Below are 18683 nucleotides of genomic sequence, written 5' to 3'. Positions count from 1 at the left end.
GAAACTCGGGCCCAGGAGAGAAGTGACTTGTCCCTCCAAGCTATAATGCTCAGATCTGACTCAGTGAGGGCTTGAACTCAGATCTTAACAGATGGAGTCCACTTTCTGCTCTGCTTTTCTAGCTGGGCAAAAGGTAGAATCTGTGGTCACAGAGCAGGACTGTCTCACCAGAGCCTGGCCTGCCTGGCACCGTGCTCAGACCACAAGCAATAAGAGTGAAGGTTTAAGGCAGAACGAGAACATCCATCAGGAACCCTCGCTCATTTTCTCCACCCTTCTCCCCGCCCCCCCACCCCCGCCAAAAACAAGGGGCTTATTGCAGTGCTAGGAGGTCATTCGGAAGGCCACCTTCAGCGGCATCAAGTAAAAGGGCTTGGAAATCAGACCAACCTATGTTGGAATCCCCATTCTGCCGCTTAGAAGCTGTGTGTTCTTGGGTAAGTCACTTTACCTCTCTGAACCTCAGCTTCCTCCCTTGAAATATGAGACCCTTGTGCAAGGTTTTGTAAGGCTTAGATTAGGTAAGACATCTGAGTGCATCTGATGTATATGTTTGGTGAGTGTCAGCCTCCCTTTCTAAGAAGTTCCTGCTCTGACCCCACTTGGCAGATGAAGTTACTGGAGAAGTACAAACTGTTGTCGTCTTAGGAGCAGATGATAGATACAGCCCTCCTCGGCCAGCACTCCCTCCTCACTGTTGCTGGGACTGCCAAACCCTACCTGTGTGGGTCTGTTTTGTGCTTCTCCTAGGTAAGCACGTTCATGTTTTTCAAATCCTCACCACATTGTTGCAAAACAGACTGGGCACACGTTTCTCTGCCTGGTTCACAGAAGGGCAGGCCCCAGGCCTAGAGACTTCCATGGCTTGTCCAGGGTCACACAGCAAGCCATAGCATGGCCTAGAACAGGCTTCCTCAACCTCGGCACCACTGACGTTCAGGGTGGGATAATTCCTTGTTATGATGGGCTGCTGGGGGCCTTATAGGATGTTTAACATCATCTCTAGACTCTCCCCACTACATACCAGTAATACCCCATCCCCAGCCAAAAATGTCTCTGGACATTGCCAAATATCCCCTTGGTAGGCAATACCAGCTCCATTGAGAACCACTGGCCTAGAATGCTGTTTGCTCAGCACACCAACCTAATCTTTTCTATGAAAACACAACTCCAAGGACCAACAACAATATTTTTCTTCTTCCCCTAACACATAACATAATCTCTTAAAAGCAGATAGAACCCATATTTCAACATCCACCTTTGGCATTTTTTCAAAGTAGTGCCAGGGTGACAGGTGGGGGAAATGGAAAAAAATATTTGGACACAGGCCATTTTTCCATTGGGCTTGGAGAAAATCCCCATCTTGCATTCCTAGTGTATCTCTGGCCGATAAGTTCACTCATAAAACCAGGGCCTTAGCCAGGGCCACACATGTCGGACTCCTACAGACACACCGTGATCAGAGCCCTACTGCTGCCTACATTGGTGGCTGGAGGTAAGTCCTGTCACCCAGAGGCACATTTTCAGTCTCCTGGTGGGACTGGGGATGGGACCTCCCTGTACCCACTGGACTCAGTCCTGTGGTTATAAGAAAGCTGGAGTGAAGTTCCAAATAAGTGGAGCAAAGGCAGGACTCTGCAACGTGTGGAGATCCCTCCAGAACAGGGATTCTCTATTTGGGATTTGGGAATTCAGCAAGTGTAGGTTACATCGTTTGGGTCATTGCTTCCTGGGCTCACGACCCTTTCTCTTTTTACAGCTCTCAGCTGTGGGCTCCCCACTTACCTGCCCAACCTGCCCAGGGTGGTTGGAGGTGAAGATGTGAGAGCCAACAGCTGTCCCTGGCAGGGGAGTCCCCCCACCCCTCCACTTCTGCCCCCCTGCCCTTACCTACCTCACATCACCCCTTTGCCCTCCACCACGGGGTCTACTGCACTGGCAAAGATGAGGATTGGTGGGGACTCAGAGAGCAGGATGGGAAAATTCGCCAATGAAAAATACATTTCTGTGCCCTTGGTCAACCTTGGGGGTGGAGGGAGAGGTGCCTTCTCCAGCGTTGATAAAGACCTGCCCTACCCCACAACCCATACACACAAATTCACAAATACAGTCTTGCTCTGTTAACCAATCAGATGCTTGCTTACACATGTACTGTTATCCTATGAACAATTCATCACCCCCTATGCAAATATTCCTTGCTTTAAGGAACCAACTAGTACAAATTAATTATTTTTTATTTTTTTTCTTTTTGGCTGCGTTGGGTCTCATTGCTGTGCACGGGCTTCTCCTTGCGGTGGCGGAGCATGGGCTCCAGGCTTGTGGGCTCAGTAGTTGCAGCACACAGGCTCGGTAGTTGTGGCTCGCGGGCTCTAGCGCGCAGGCTCAGTAGTTGTGGTGCACGGGCTTGGGTGCTCCACGGCATGTGGGATCTTCCTGGACCAGGGCTCGAACCCGTGTCCCCTGCATTGGCAGGCGGATTCTTAACCACTGCGCCACCAGGGAAGTCCCGCAAATTAATTCTTAACTACAGACAAGTAGATGTTACCAATGAAAGTAAATACTTCCTTACCTTAAAATAATCCTAGTGATATGGAGACTAAAACTTCTGGTTGGGGCACGGGCACAAATTACCAGGACCTGTTAGTGGTAGGACTCCCGAAGAAAATACATGAGGCTGACATTGACATAAATAAATATTGTAAAATCTCTCTAATCTGACGTGATTGGGACTAAGTAATTGAAAGCTTGGTTATAGCGAAATTTTTAGAAACCACACATACATTTTTTAAACATTTTATTTTAATTTAAAACTTGTACATATATATTTGTTCACCAGTCTGTCTTGTGTAAACCACCCCCCACAATACATCATCTATAATTCCATTTCTTTAGAGTAGAGCAATGACTGTGAGACATTCAAGAAGCCATCGGAATGAGCTCTTCCAGATTTTTATGACCTATTTTCTCAATTTTTCCGTTTTCTCTTCGATGCCTAATTTCACAGCAATTTTTCAAAAGTCAGGGTTATCTGGTCTCTTCCAAGCATTTAACTTAGTTTCCATATAAATCACAACTCACTTTTTGAACTCACGTTTCATCGGTTACATGTTTAATCAATTTACATAATTACAATACAAGCACAGCTGGCACACACAGGTTTGGGAACAAAAAGGTTGAATTGGGGTGAGTGCTAGTGGTGAGCGTTCAGGGTGCCCCACACAGCCATCAGTATGTTTCACGGAGGGAATGGCAACATCCGTTCATCTTCCCCTCAATTAATAGATGGTGACCGATAGTTTGTAATTTATACACTTGGCTCTGTGTATGTTGCCAATTCTTTTGGCACTTCTCTCACACTCACATAATATATTTTTTCTGGAAAGTTGGAAGAGAGATCCTATACCTCCCCCTTAAGCAGAGGTCACCCTTGTGCTGAGAACCAATCAATGCTGCCTACCAAAATATTTCCTCATCCTCTGGACCCGCTGACACTGCTGGTACAAAAGCATCCTTGCCTTGGGAACTGATTAATGTTGGTCTTGGAAGTGTCTCTCTACACTTCCTGCTTCTGCTTCCCTGGGAGATTTTTTTATTGGGGTTGGTGGGCAGGTCCAGCAGGGTGGGGACCAGGGTGAGGCAAGCAAGGCACTCACTTTGGGTGCAAGATCTAAGGAGGCACCACAAAACTCAGTAACCAAAATGAATATTTAAATGCAATATTTTAAAAAAATCAAACTTTTTCATAACAAACAAAATATCAAAATTTTAAACAGATATAATTTGCTCTGAGTTGCCTGAGAGGTCTCTTTTGTTCCACACTCACCCCAAGATTATGATCCTAGATCATAACCCACCAGACACTCGAAAATAAAGTGCTATGTGATTCAAAATTAAAGTAGGATGTATAAAGTTTCCAGACAGATCGTGGAGCCAGACGATCCCTGCTCTACCACATAGTAGCTGTATGAGTGGAGCAACTCAATTTACCTTTCTCGGTGGGTAATATTAAAAATGTACAACAGCCCTTATGGCGTGGACCACATTATACAAATTTCTATTGGTTGCCTTAGTTTACTCATCTGTAAAATGGGAATAATAATAGTGCCTCATGGGATTGCTGTGATTATGATGTAAGCTGATTCACACTCTGAGCTCAAAACAGTGTCTAGTATATAGTAAGTGTTCAAATTATTAGACATTTAAAGTGTTAGCTATTGTAATTGTTAATCATCCCAAGAGCCCCTGACAGGCATTATGGCATTATGATCCCCATTTTCTAGACAAGGTAACTGGGGCTCAGAAAAGTTACATAATTGCCCAAAGTCACCCCGTTAGCCTGGTGGAAACTGGAGATTCAAATCTGGTTCAACCTTTGCTCTTTAGCTACCCACAAATTATATGGCCACACTTAGCTACCCACAAATTATGTTTCCATATTATTTCAAATTTTCACATCTGTAGGATGGTTTCAGCCTATTTTCAGATTTTGGGGGTGGGGACATCCTTTTAGGTGTCTTTTTTAATTTTGTCTAATTTTAAGCATTGTTTAAAAAGCCAGTTCATCTAAGGCCCCTTAAATGTCAAGCAAACAAGAAAATGCCACGTGGATAATCAGAAATGAGGATGTTTGGAGAAAAGCAGGCATCATTCCTGCTTTTCCTCCACGGGAACACTGGTCAGAGCACACAATGCTCTGCTGTCACCTCCCTCCTCTCTGCTTGGCCTTGGCAAGGACTTGAAAGGAAGGGGAAGGAGATGGGACAGCTTTGGCAGAGAACCAAACAGTGCCAAATGCAACCGCCTTAAAGTTCCAACCCACACCTATTAAACTATCAAATCTAAATAGAAACACGTTTTTGTTTAAAAAAAAATGAGGGACTACCCTGGTGGCGCAGGGGCTTAGAATCCACCTGCCAGTGCAGGGGCCACGGGTTCGATCCCTGGTCCGGGAAGATCCCATATGTAGCAGAGCAGCTAAGCGTACGCGCCACAACTACTGAGCCCACATGCTGCAACTACTGAAGCCTGCGTGCCTAGAGCCCATGGTCTGCAACAAGAGAAGCCACCGCGATGAGAAGCCCACGCAACGCAATGAAGAGTAGCCCCCACTTGCCGAAACTAGAGAAAGACCGGGCGCAGCAACTAAGACCCTATGCAGCCAAAAATAAATAAAATAAAATACATTTTTTAAAAATACAAAAATATTTTTTAAAAGTTGAGGAGCTGTAGGGTAAGGTACACTTATGTATGTTCATATTCCTATCGGTGGGTTTAGTCTTGAGGGAAAAACTAGAGCAACAGGTGACAAGTTCCACAGGAAAGACCAGACCCTTGCCTGGTGAGTCTACTTTCATTCATTCACTCACTCATCCATTCATTCATTTATTCATTCATTCATTTGCTGATTCACTCACTTGTTCAATTTATTAAGGACCCACCATGAGACATGTACTGTTCTAGGCACCTGGAATACAGCAGTGGGAAAAAAAATTCACAGAGCTTATATTAAAGTGGGAGAGACAATAAACAATTGAATGGGTAAATTCATAATGTCAGGTGATGATAGATACTATGATGAAGAATAAAGCAGGACCAGAGGAAAAGGGATGTGTGTGTTCATATGTGTGCATACGTGTGTAAGGATGTACGTGTGCACATGAGCGTGCATACTCTGTTTTAGGTAAGAAAGAGAAGAAAACCTTGAGCACAGACCCGTAGGAAGTGAAGGAGAACGCTATGCTAATACATAAGAGAAGAATAGTCCAGGCAGAAGGAACAGCAAGTGCAAAGGCCCTGAGGCAGAAGTGGGCTTGGTGTATTTCCAGAACCTCGTGGAGGTCAGTGTGGCTGGAGCAGAAGGGAGTGGGAACCTATAAGGTCAGGGAGGTCATGTGGAGACTTGTAGAGCCTTGATCAGTTTGGGGTTTCACACTGTGTAATAGGGGGAGCCACTGGCTGTTCGAGCAGAGAAGAGATATAATCATGCTTACATTTTAAAAGGATCATTCTGGCTGCTGTGTTGAGAAATGGGGTGAGGGAGGGGCCAGGGTGAGAGCAGGGAGAATACATAGGAAGCTACAATAATAATCCAGGTGAGAGTTTAATAAAGATGGTTGGGACCAGCAGTTGAGGTGGTAAGAGGGATGCGTTCTGTCTACATATTCTGGAAGTAGAGCTGGCAGGATTTGCTGGTAGATTAGAATGAGGCATATGAGAGAAAGAGAAGCATCAAATTCACTGCCTAGTGTTTTGACCTGAGCAGCAGGTACAGTGGGGTTGCCATTTACCAAGATGGGAAAACACAGACTTGGGGCGGGGGGGGGGAATCAAAATTTTGGTTTACACATATTAAATTGGAGGAATACGTCCTAAAGAAATAGCTCCCAAGAAGGGAAAAAAACCCAACAAGTCAGGTTGCCCAAAGATGTTCAAAACAATCACTTTTTATTTATTTTATTTTTGGCTGCGTTGGGTCTTCTTTGCTGCGTGCAGGCTTTCTCTAGTTGCGGCAAGCGGGGGGCTACTCTCCCTTGAGGTGCGCGGGCTTCTCATTGTCGTGGCTTCCCTTGTTGCGGAGCTCGGGCTCTAGGCGCGCGGGCTTCAGTAGTTGTGGCACGTGGGCTCAGTAGTTGTGGCTCGCGGGCTCTAGAGCGCAGGCTCAGTAGTTGTGGCGCACAGGCTTCGTTGCTCCGCGGCATGTGGGATCTTCCCGGACCAGGGCTCGAACCCGTGCCCCCTGCATTGGCAGGCGGATTCTTAACCACTGTGCCACCAGGGAAGCCCAACAATTACTTTTTAATACTGTCTTTATTTAAATTTTTGACATTTTGTTCATCAGAGATTTTTTTGTGCTAATTTTCTAAAGATTATTAAAAATGTTATTTATCCTGATTACCGAGTTTCTTGGTGCCCCCTTAGATTTTGCACCTGAGGGGAGTGCCTTGCTCACCTGACCCTGGCCCCGCTCTCAGGGCTGGGAAGCTGCAGAGCAGAGGAGCCTGGTCCTTTCAGTGACCAGAGCACCTGCACTTCTTCCCAGGTCTCCCTGCAGTACAGCTCTAATGGCCAGTGGCGCCACACCTGCGGAGGGTCTCTGACAGGCCAAAACTGGGTCCTGACAGCTGCCCACTACATCGGGTGAGTGCTCTTCCCCAGTCTCCCAGCCCACTCACCCCACTGGCCAATGCTCATCCCTCAGAGTTGGAGCCCAGATGGCCTGAACCACCCTGTGTGAAGGAGCCTTGCACATAACCACTTCCTCAGCCGAGAAACAAGTTCTCATCAATGTACAGTTCCGTCTGTTGGTCAGTTGATGGGCCCATACGTGCCATGGGTTAAGTATCCCTTGCGGGGCGCTGAGGGGGACTATGGAGAGGGAGGAGGCCCATTTCCTGTCCTCTTGGGGGAACTAGATGTGGCCTCAGGATCTGGAACTGGGTTCCCTTGAGCAACTTGAACTACTACTCCAAGCCTCAATGCCATCACCTGCTAAAAATCAGGCAGCAGAATTTAGTGTGGATTAAATGTGATGATGCATTAAAGGGGCTGGCTCTTAGTAAGTGCTCAATAAAAGTGAACTGGCACCATTATAAAGGCCCACAAGGGACAGGAAGGGCTCTGTGACATTCATTGATCACCTGTCCTTTTCCCTCCCTACAGCCTCTGCTTATCTCACACCGGTTGGTGCTCACTGGAGTTTCCGCTGGGCCAATGTGATGCTTTCATAGCCAGGAGAGGTCCCTTCTCCTCACCTGATTTACAAGTTCTGTGAGGCGGGCGGGGGGAAATAATAGAGGTCTGGGCATCAGGAGTCCTGGTTCTAGTTCTGAATTGTCACTAACGAGCTGCAAGACTCTGGACAATTTACTCCTCCCTGAGCCTCAGGTTCCCCATCTAAAAATGGAAGGTGAGGGGTTAAATTAAAAGATGCCCTTGAGGATGAATGACTGCTGTTATCTCTGTATCCATCTCACTTCCCCTATAGTAACACAGAGTTTATATTATTATAACTTTTATTTTATATCATAGTTTACAGTTGGTATAATATAGTTGCAATTACTGTTTGGTTATAGTTATTATAACTAACTGATTGCCCAGAGGGAAGAAAAATTCCCAGCGGCAACTAGCAGCTCTTGGGGCAGGCACCGACTTGGGCCCATCCCAGCATCGGCCAGAGACAGGCCTCCAGACAGTGCATTGATTGGGGTGTCCCTGCCCATAGAGGCCCAGAGAGAGGAAAGGACAGCCCAGAGCTTACCTTCCCCGCTCGGCCCCCTCTCCCAGTTCCTCCAGGACCTACAGTGTGGTGCTGGGCCAGCACTGCCTCGCCACCCATGAGCCCGGCTCGCTGGCCATCAAGGTCTCCAAGCTTGTGGTGCAAGAGGACTGGAACTCCAACCAGCTCTCCAAAGGGTGTGTTCTGTCTGGGTGCGCTTGGGGGGTGGGTTGGCAGGGGTGCAGAGCGGGGATGGGGCGTCTCCCAGAAGGCAGTGGGTGCAACCCTGCCCCATCCTTTGCTCCTTCTGTAGGGAGTGGGGAGGAACTCTCGGCCGCAAAGATGCCTGGGCTGGGCTGTGACTAGGGGAGGGAGAGGCAAAGACTGTCAGAGCGACCTGGATCTCCTGCCAGTTAAGCCTGCAGCTCCCCTGTCCACCGCAGGCACTCACTGACCGTGTATTTATTCTGTGCCAAGTGCTGGCGACACAGGGATAGGTCTGCAGGTCCCACTATAAGTGGAGTCTATGAGTGGAGTAGGACACAGTCCCTCTGCTGTCCCCTACTCTGTGTCCCCTCCCAACACGCCTTTGACATTTTTCAAAGATTCCCTGATACTCTACTGGGACAGCCTGGGGTAACACACACAGGAAGCTGGCAAGGGGCACAGAGCTCTGCAAAGCCCCCCAGTGATTGTTCCCCGACCTGCAGGGAGATGGCAACTCCGCTTCCCCCAACTCCTCGTAGACAAGCACATACCATCCTATGTTCACCCGCCATGTCCCACATGCCATGCTGGGTGCTGGACGCACAGAGATGCACAGGTCACCACGCCAGCTCTCAAGGAGCCCACGGCCAGAAGTGTGGCTGGAAGGCAGTGCGGGGTGGTGGTTAGGGGTCGAGCTTCTGGAGCCTGGAGGCTTAGATACGAATACTGACTGCGTGGCCCAGCACGAGTTCCTTAGCCTTTCTGTGCCTCAGTTTCCTCTTTGGTAAAATAAGGACAGTAATAGTGTCTACCTCTAGGGCTGTTGCGAGGATTAAATGAGATAATGTATGTAAAGCGCTTAGAAAAAGTCCTGGCACATGATAGAAACCATATGTGTGGGCTATTAGCAGTAATAGTACAATAATGGTGCAGTAAAGAGGTGTAAGTGCTGGGATCTATGTCTGAGCCATCAAAGTAGAGGGGAGTGGTCCCAGGAAGTGGAAAAAAGGAGGGAGAGGAAGAAGAGGCAGGGAAGGTTCTCTGCCCATCAGAAAACTGGCGGAATCAACCCCTTCCTCCCGCCCGGTCCACTCTCAAGGTGCATTAGAGATGAATTCACATCTAATTCCCCTTCTAGCCGGAAGTTTGCAAGGGCTGGGCCATGCCTGATTCACCCCTGAATCTCCACCCCCTACCCCAGGGAGCGGGCACATGTAGGGGCAGGGAATAGTTGCTGGAACATCAAACTTTTTTCATCATCACTAATCCTGAGATCCAGGTGGTGTTAAACAAAATTCAGAGCCATGGGTTCACTCACGCCTTCATTCCACAGGTATCTGTTGAGCACCTACTATATGCCAGGCCCTGTTCTAGGCACCAGGAAACAACAGTGACTGAAACACACAAGGCCCCCAGTCCTGCGGGGTTTAGGGGGCCACCTGAACCCGAGCATCTCATTGCAGCTCAGGAAACTCCCCCTTTCTGATCACACAAGCAAGCATAGGCACTCCAGTGACCAGCAGAGACTGTGACCAGCCAGCCTGGTCTTCCACTAGGACAGGCAGGAGTGGTGGGGGTCGCCAACCCTCCAGAACCTCACAGTCTAGGCCCCCTTCCCAGTGAGCTCTCTTCCACCCCCAGGAGTTAGTTTGCACAATCACGCCAACGAACACTTAGTGCTTTCCTTGTGCCAGGCACTGTGCTAGGTGTTTCCTGAGCGTTATCACATTTATTCCTCACAACAGCCCCAGGCGGGAGGTACTGTTATTATCCCCAACTCACCGATGAGGAAACCACGACCTAGGAAGTGAAGGAACTTGCCTGAAGATACAGATCCAGAAAGTAGCATTAAATCAGGTGTGATGTGCCCAGCAGAGGCCTGATCTGAGCACATCTTCAAAACACTGTCATCATCATTGTCGTCATGATTGTCCCCACTTTCTGGGGACAGAAAGCTGTCTTCCCTTTTCCTGCTTCCCCATCACCTTCCCGAAACCCAGAGGTATCCTTCATCCTCTCCCAATCCCCAAGAGCAGATCTGCAGTTCCAGAAGGGCCTTTAGAAAGAAGAACCCCAGCCATCTCTTCAAATCTGCATAATTTATCCACATGCAAGGGCTCTTCTGCAGCCCAAGATGCCACTCTTGAATGGCTGCCCAGAAAGTTCACTCTGCCATATCGTCCAGGAGACTCTGCATCACAGCCCTGGGGAGAGCAGGAGGATGCCCTGTGGCCATAACACCCTGTGATCCTTCATCCGGGCAGCCTGCTGTGGTCCAGCACCGATGATGGTGCACAAAGGATGCGGGGTGTCCGTGAGTCATGAGTCAGTCTCTGCCCCCAAAGGGACTTGTCAACTAGATGAAATACACACAGACAAGACGCTGTAAAGCCATAAAATGGCACAGAATGGATCCAGGGAAGCCTTAAGAGATGGGGAGGAGATGGGTGGGCAGAGAGTGGAGAAGGGCCTTTTCACATACACGTGGACTCTCTATGTGGCCTGGGCTTCTTCACGGCACGGAGGTTAGGACCCAAGAACAGGAATCCTGAAGGACCAGAGAGAAGCTGCATTTTCTCATGCCCTAGTCTCAGAAGTCACATGGTGTCACTTCCTCTATATCACAGTCCCCCACCCCCCAACCAGAGGGAAGAAACCCAGACCCCTCCTCTCAAAGGACAGAGTGTCAACATCACATTGCAACAAGCACTGATGGGATGGGAGATCTCATTGCCGCCATCGTGGAAAATGTAATCTGCCAATCACTAAAGGTTTCCTAGACAAGGACGTGAGACTAATGGATAAATCTGGCAGCAGGACTCAAGGTGGAAGGGTGAGTAAAGAGTAAAGGTAAAAAGGCCTTTCAGCCTGAACATCTACTGTTTTCTAAACCAAACATAGGAAGCATACAGCTGGGACAGACATTACCAAGCAGTCATGGATTTATTTCCTTGCTGACCCTGGACAGAGCCTCAGAATCCTTGTCAACACAGCCTGCCAGGCAGCCACAAACTAATCCATCAGAGTGGACATTGCAAGACAAACCTATTTGCCCTCCCTGTTCTGTACAGTCCCCTGAAAGGCCTCAGGGGAATTTAGGGCTCCAAGCTCCACCAGGGACAAAATGCAATCCTGGGGTTTAACCACAGCTGCTCCCCAATCCCTCATAGCCCCAACAGAAGGAAGATTCACCATCAGGCTGGCCGAGGAGGGGGTTTGATGGTCCCCACTGGGGCTAAAATCAGAAATATAATTGGGGCAGGACCAGTCAACCCTCTCTTTATGCTCTGCCTCTTGACAAACCCAGGAACGACATTGCCCTGCTCAAACTGGCCAACCCCATCGCCCTGACTGACAAGATCCAGCTTAGCTGCCTACCGCCCACTGGCGCCAATCTACCCAACAACTATATCTGCTATGTCACGGGCTGGGGAAGGCTGCAGAGTAAGTGGGTGCTGGGAATCCCAAGGATCCCAAGGGAGGGAAGGGAGGCAATGTCACCCCTGTCCAGTCAGGGGCTCTCTCCCCACTCATCATCCAGGGAGTCTGGAAAAAATGGCTGCTGCCTTGGAGAAGCAGGATAGCGTAGATGGATAATCAAGTGGGGTTTACTCCAGGAATGCAAGGATTCTTCAATATACGCAAATCAATCGTGATACACCATATTAACAAATTGAAGGAGAAAAACCATATGATCATCTCAATAGATGCAGAGAAAGCTTTCGACAAAATTCAACACCCATTTATGATAAAAACCCTCCAGAAAGTAGGCATAGAGGGAACTTTCCTCAACATAATAAAGGCCATATATGACAAACCAACAGCCAACATCGTCCTCAATGGTGAAAAACTGAAACCATTTCCACTAAGATCAGGAACAAGACAAGGTTGCCCACTCTCACCACTCTTATTCAACATAGCTTTGGAAGTTTTAGCCAAAGCAATCAGAGAAGAAAAGGAAATAAAAGGAATCCAAATCAGAAAAGAAGAAGTAAAGCTGTCACTGTTTGCAGATGACATGACACTATAAATAGAGAATCCTAAAGACGCTACCAGAAAACTACTAGAGCTAATCAATGAATTTGGTAAAGTAGCAGGATACAAAATTAATGTACAGAAATCTCTGGCATTGTTATACACTAATGATGAAAAATCTGAAAGTGAAATTAAGAAAACACTCCCATTTACCATTGCAACAAAAAGAATAAAATATCTAGGAATTAACCTACCTAAGGAGACAAACGACCTGTATGCAGAAAATTATAAGACACTGATGAAAGAAATTAAAGATGATACAAATAGATGGAGAGATATACCATGTTCTTGGATTGGAAGAATCAACATTGTGAAAATGACTCTACTACCCAAAGCAATCTACAGATTCAATGCAATCCCTATCAAACTACCACTGGCATTTTTCACAGAACTAGAACAAAAAATTTCACAATTTGTATGGAAACACAAAAGACCCCGAATAGCCAAAGCAATCTTGAGAACGAAAAACGGAGCTGGAGGAATCGGGCTCCTGGACTTCAGACTATACTACAAAGCTACAGTAATCAAGACAGTATGGTACTGGCACAAAAACAGAAATATAGATCAATAGAACACGATAGAAATCCCAGAGATAAACCCTCGCACATATGGTCACCTTATCTTTGATAAAGGAGGCAGGAATGTACAGTGGAGAAAGGACAGCCTCTTCAATAAGTGGTGCTGGGAAAACTGGACAGGTACATGTAAAGGTATGAGATTAGAACACTCCCTTACACCATACACATAAATAAGCTCAAAATGGATTAAAGACCTAAATGTAAGGCCAGAAACTATCAAACTCTTAGAGGAAAACAGGCAGAACACTCTATGACATAAATCACAGCAAGATCCTTTTTGACCCACCTCCTAGAGAAATGGAAATAAAAACAAAAATAAACAAATGGGACCTAATGAAACTTCAAAGATTTTGCACAGCAAAGGAAACCATAAACAAGACCAAAATACAACCCTCAGAATGGGAGAAAATATTGGCAAATGAAGGAACTGACAAAGGATTAATCTCCAAAATTTACAAGCAGCTCATGCAGCTCAATAACAAAAAAACAAACAAGCCAATCCAAAAATGGGCAGAAGACCTAAACAGACATTTCTCCAAAGAAGATATACAGACTGCCAACAAACACATGAAAGAATGCTCAACATCATTAATCATTAAATAAATGCAAATCAAAAATACAATGAGATATCATCTCATACAGGTCAGAATGGCCATCATCAAAAAATCCAGAAACAATAAATGCTGGAGAGGGTGTGGAGAAAAGGGAACACTCTTGCACTGCTGGTGGGAATGTGACTTGGTACAGCCACTATGGAGAACAGTATGGAGGTTCCTTAAAAAATTACAAATACAGCTACCATATGACCCAGCAATCCCACTACTGGGCATATACCCTGAGGAAACCATAATTCAAAAAGAGTCATGTACCAAAATGTTCATTGCAGCACTATTTACAATAGACAGGAGATGGAAGCAACCTAAGTGTCCATCATCGGATGAATGGATAAAGAAAATGTGGCACATACATACAATGCAATATTACTCAGCCATAAAAGGAAACGAAATTGAGTTATTTGTAGTGAGGTGGATGGACCTACAGTCTGTCATACAGAGTGAAGTAAGTCAGAAAGAGAAAGACAAATATTGTATGCTAACACATATATATGGAATCTAAGAAGAAAAAAAAAAGGGTCATGAAGAACCTAGGGGTAAGATGGCAATAAAGATACAGACCTACTAGAGAATGGACTTGAGGACACGGGGAGGGGGGAGGGCAAGCTGGGACAAAGTGAAAGAGTGGCATGGACATATATACACTACCAAACGTAAGGTAGATAGCTAGTCGGAAGCAGCCGCATAGCACAGGGAGATCAGCTCGGTGCTCTGTGACCACCTAGAAGGGTGGGATAGGGAGGGTGGGAGGGAGGGAGACACAAGAGGGAAGAGATATGGGAACATATGTATATGTATAACTGATTCACTTTGTTATAAAGCAGAAACTAACACACCATTGTAAAGCAATTATACTCCAGTAAAGATGTAAAAAAAAAAAAAAGGAATTCAGACTGCCTGGGTTCAAATCCAGATCCTCCACTTACTTGCTATGTGACCTTTGGCACGTTACTTAATTAGCTTTTCCACACTGAAGTTTCCTCATCTGTAAAATGGGGATAATAACAGCACCTGTATCACAGAGTTGTCAATAATCCATGGGAAGCACTTAGCCCAGCACCTGGCACATAGTAGGTGTTGTGTGTTAATTGTTGTCACTGTCACTATGACAGAATGAGGGTTACATTGACTACATGACTTCTGGCACAGAAGTCCCTTTTCTTTTTCTCCCCTTTCTTGGCCATGCCGCGCGGCATATGGGATGTGGGATCTTACTTCCCCAGCCAGGGATCGAACCCATGCCCCCTGCAGTGGAAGTGCAGAGTCCTAACCACTGGACCGCCAGGGAAGTCCCCCGAAGTCCCTTTTTATGGCCCAAAGCCAGAGTCCAAAATAGCATTCACTCTGTGACCTCAGGATTCCAGAGCTCCACAAAGGTCCCTGGGGCCCTCATCAGACTCTCTGCTCCCCATCTCAAAACTCATCTGTCCCACGTGCCTCCTGACCTTGCTGCTCAGACCCTGGCTACATGTGGGTCTCCTTTTGACATAAGCCCTAGGGGTCAGAAATCCAATGACAGCAGGCCACCAAGAAGGAACAGAGGACCTGCCCTCCCCTTGTAAAATCACCAAAGGTTTGGAAAGCTCTAGGAAGGCTCATGCAGGTAAGTGGTTATTTTTTTTTCATAATGACATAAATCTATAAGTGACACGTTTTTTACAGAGGTACATCAACACACATACACTCAAATTAGTGTCACCCTCTTGCCTGGCTTATCTGCAAAAACATGGGTACATGGAAACTCAGCAGAAGAAAGAAGTGGGAAGTGTATCTCATGCTTACTGAGATACAAGCACAACCACTGGTTCGTTTATCAGAAAACACCCAGGCAGAAAGTATTTCACTGGAGGCAGCAAGAGCCAGGGAAGGGTCCAAATGCTTGGCTTTATCCCCAGCTCTGTTGGTCACTAGCTGTGTAACCTTAGCTTCAGTTTTCTCATCTGTAAAATGGAAATACGGTTGGCAAAGGTTAAAAGAGATGACAAAAGAGATGTGAAAATGCTTAGACACTTGCAAAATATAATACAGGTTAGACTAGATTTAATTAGGATGGTCTTGGGAAAGCTGCTTAATTTCTCTTGGCTTCAATGTCCCATCTGTCCCAATGTCCAAAATAGGAATAAATACTTACTGTGAGGATTAGTTTAGTATTTTGAACGGCCTAATAAAATGCAAGTGAAGAATATTATTAGTCTTTGACATGAGTAGCAGTGACGATAGTAATGAAAGTGATGGTGGCAGTGTCGTTGGGAGCCATTAGGAAAGCTCTACTTTCAATGCATTCAAATATTTTTCCCAAGCTGGGTCTCCAGATGCCAGCAGGCTCACTGTCATATTTAAGGTAAGTGGTAGAAACCATGGAGCCAGCACAACAAAATGGAGAGTTTGTTATAAGGGTTTAAGAGACTCAGCCATGGCCAGAGACAGCCAGGCTTCAGGAACAGGAGAGAATCAGGGGCTGAAAGACTATGAGAACCTCAGGAAACCCTCTCTCAGAATTTCTTTTCTTCGTGGATCTACTTCATCCTTCTCTCCCTAGAAGAAAATGGCAGCCACTACCAACAGCTCCCAGATTTATATCCTCTCTGGCTGGGATTTCTTAGTCCCACCCCCAAATTCTCAGGAGAAGGAGCTCATTGGCTTAGCTGGGGTCAGATGTTCACCCCTGAACCAATCAGCTGTGGCCAGAACACTACCCAATCAACTGTGAGGATACAGTACGGGCAAACATGGCTGCTCTCATGGCAACCCTATGGATGGAGGGAAGTAAGAGGGACCACAAAGAAAGAGGCTGGGCATCCACTACTCGCTTTTTCTCAGGAGTCCCTTTGTCCCTGTAACACCTTCTCTCTTGTCTCACGCAGCCAGCGGAGCTCTTCCTGACATCCTGCAGCAGGGCGAGTTGCTGGCTGTGGACTCTGCCGCATGCTCCCAACCTGGTTGGTGGGGCAGGACTGTGAAGACCAATATGATCTGTGCTGGGGGTGATGGTGTGATCTCCAGCTGCAGTGTGAGTGCAGGAAGTCAGGTGACCCCACACACACACTGACAAAATGAGGCTGAGGATGGGGAGAGTCTCTCAGGGACCTGGACTCCATCCTCCCAGCTGCTAGCAAAGCACTGGGAAACAGCTTCACACATTTGAACCCTGACCTTTGTCCTTGCAGTCTCCAGAAAAGATATTTTGAGATTCTCCTTGTAGTAGTGTCCACCCTCTCACTGCTGGGAAGTCCTTCCTTGGGTCTCATTGAGGTCTCTCACAACTGTCATCTCTCTTATTCTTTCCTCTGTGTAGTAAGGGAGCCAAGGGGACATATTTGCTGGGTTAGGACCTTTCTAAGGTGATTTCAAGTTTATCTGTTGAATTAGTCCCATTCATGACCCAACGTATCCCTTCATGGTAGCTGCCACAGAGCCTTTCTGATACAGTGTCTTAACCAAAAGGACTTGCTATGTGGTGGACTTTGAAGCAGAGTGGGGACAGAGCGGGAAGGAGCTTCACGTGTCCTTCAGATCACACTGGGCCCCTACACTCTCTGCCCAGGCAGACGGGCCCCCGGGACACTCCGTCAATGGGAGGAAGTGGCCGGTGGTGATTGAGCGCGTGGCATTCTAACTCTGGCTCACGTCCCAGCTCCTCCACTTTACTGCTTGCACAGCCTGTCTGAGGGCTTCTGTCTTCCTCTTTGATGAAATGGGGATGCTGCAACACTTAGCTCATAGGTTTTGGTAAAGATTAAACGAGATAAGGCCTATAAAGTGCCAGCACCATTCCAGGCACACACACAGCTCCTGTTGGTATTATGGTGCCGTCTTGAGCTGTGACCGCAAGGCCTGGCCTCTGAGAATACGGCAACCCACCGCGGAACAATATAAATGCACTGCCAACATGTAAAACAGGGGGCTCTGAAGGGTGGCCCCTTCCCCTCCCCTCCCATCGCCCCACCCAAGCTCAAAGGCCCCTCCTGACAGAACACCGGCCTTCCCCAGGGGGACTCCGGCAGACCACTGAACTGCCAGGCGGCTAACGGCCAGGGGCAAGTGCACGGCGTGGTCAGCTTCAGGTCCTCCCTTGGTTGCAACGACTACCACAAGCCCTCCGTCTTCACACGGGTCTCCAGCTACATTGACCAGATCAATTCGGTAAGAACCGGACCAGCCCTGTGCCCCCCAGGCCCTGCCCTGGCCCTGGCCCCATGAGGGCCATGCCCACCTGAGTTCTGAGGACCCCCTCCCTCCTCTTGAGAGCTAGGAGGCTGCAGACCTGGGCAACCCCTGCAGGATCCCCGATAGGCCCCAACATTTCTGTGTGAGTTGAGTGAAAAGGCACATAGAGGGTGGTCTTGTCCAAAGAGGTTGAAAATAAAGGTTACTCCTCCAGCATTAACAGCAGGTTCCCTAGGATTCATGGGGTATTTTGGTTTTGCTTATCTACCTGTAGGCCCAGACCCCACTGCCCAATGCTATATTTATCTGCAAAGCCCAAAACCTGGTCGTTTGAGATCCTCACAGCCTTAATTATTGGAAATTAGTCATTCTAAAGGGTCCCCCAGCTGTTCTGTAGGGGGACCAATCATCTCAGTTTGCGCTGGACTGGGAAGCTGCCTGGGATGCAGGACTTTCTGTTTCAGACCAAGGCAGTCCAGGTAAATGGGGCTGAGCTGATCCCACTATGACTGTGAATGTGTCCCCAGAGAGCTTTAGCCTGTGAGCTCAAAACCAGTGCCTCACAAACTTCCACACCAGCTCAATTCCTATTTTTAAAAAACAGTGAATAGGGCTTCCCCGGTGGCGCAGTGGTTGAGAGTCCGCCTGCCGATGCAGGGGACGCGGGTTCGTGCCCCGGTCCGGGAAGATCCCACATGCCGCAGAGCGGCTGGGCCCGTGAGCCATGGCCGCTGAGCCTGCGCGTCTGGAGCCTGTTGCTCCACAACGGGAGAGGCCACAACAGTGAGAGGCCCGTGTACCGAAAAAAAAAAAAAAAACAGTGAATAAACATTCATTTATAATGAAAACCAGAAAAAAATTTTATTA

The 18683-nt window shown here is 47.4% G+C and overlaps 1 protein-coding gene across 1 annotated transcript; it reads left to right on the top strand.

Moving 5' to 3' along the window:
• Positions 1 to 1431: 1431 nt before the first annotated feature.
• On the top strand, positions 1432 to 18425 carry LOC101288479 (chymotrypsin-like elastase family member 2A). Its single transcript, XM_049697592.1, has 6 exons — positions 1432 to 1495; positions 6972 to 7137; positions 8284 to 8412; positions 11730 to 11870; positions 16518 to 16659; positions 17640 to 18425. Exons 1-6 carry the CDS (start codon positions 1432 to 1434, stop codon positions 17847 to 17849), a joined length of 852 nt encoding a protein of 283 aa, XP_049553549.1. The 3' UTR covers positions 17850 to 18425.
• The last annotated feature ends 258 nt before the right edge of the window (positions 18426 to 18683 follow it).

The sequence above is a fragment of the Orcinus orca genome, chromosome 1 (genome assembly GCF_937001465.1).
Source record: "Orcinus orca chromosome 1, mOrcOrc1.1, whole genome shotgun sequence".
Classification (NCBI taxonomy): domain Eukaryota; kingdom Metazoa; phylum Chordata; class Mammalia; order Artiodactyla; family Delphinidae; genus Orcinus; species Orcinus orca.
Note: the sequence above shows the minus strand (reverse complement) of the source record. Positions and strands in the feature narration are given on the sequence as shown.

Coding starts and splice junctions, on each gene's coding strand:
- LOC101288479 (XM_049697592.1), top strand. CDS start 1,432: ATGTCGGACTCCTACAGACACACCGTGATCAGAGCCCTACTGCTGCCT. Junction 1,496..6,971: donor GCCTACATTGGTGGCTGGAG/GTAAGTCCTGTC, acceptor CCCCGCTCTCAG/GGCTGGGAAGCTGCAGAGCA. Junction 7,138..8,283: donor ACAGCTGCCCACTACATCGG/GTGAGTGCTCTT, acceptor CCCCTCTCCCAG/TTCCTCCAGGACCTACAGTG.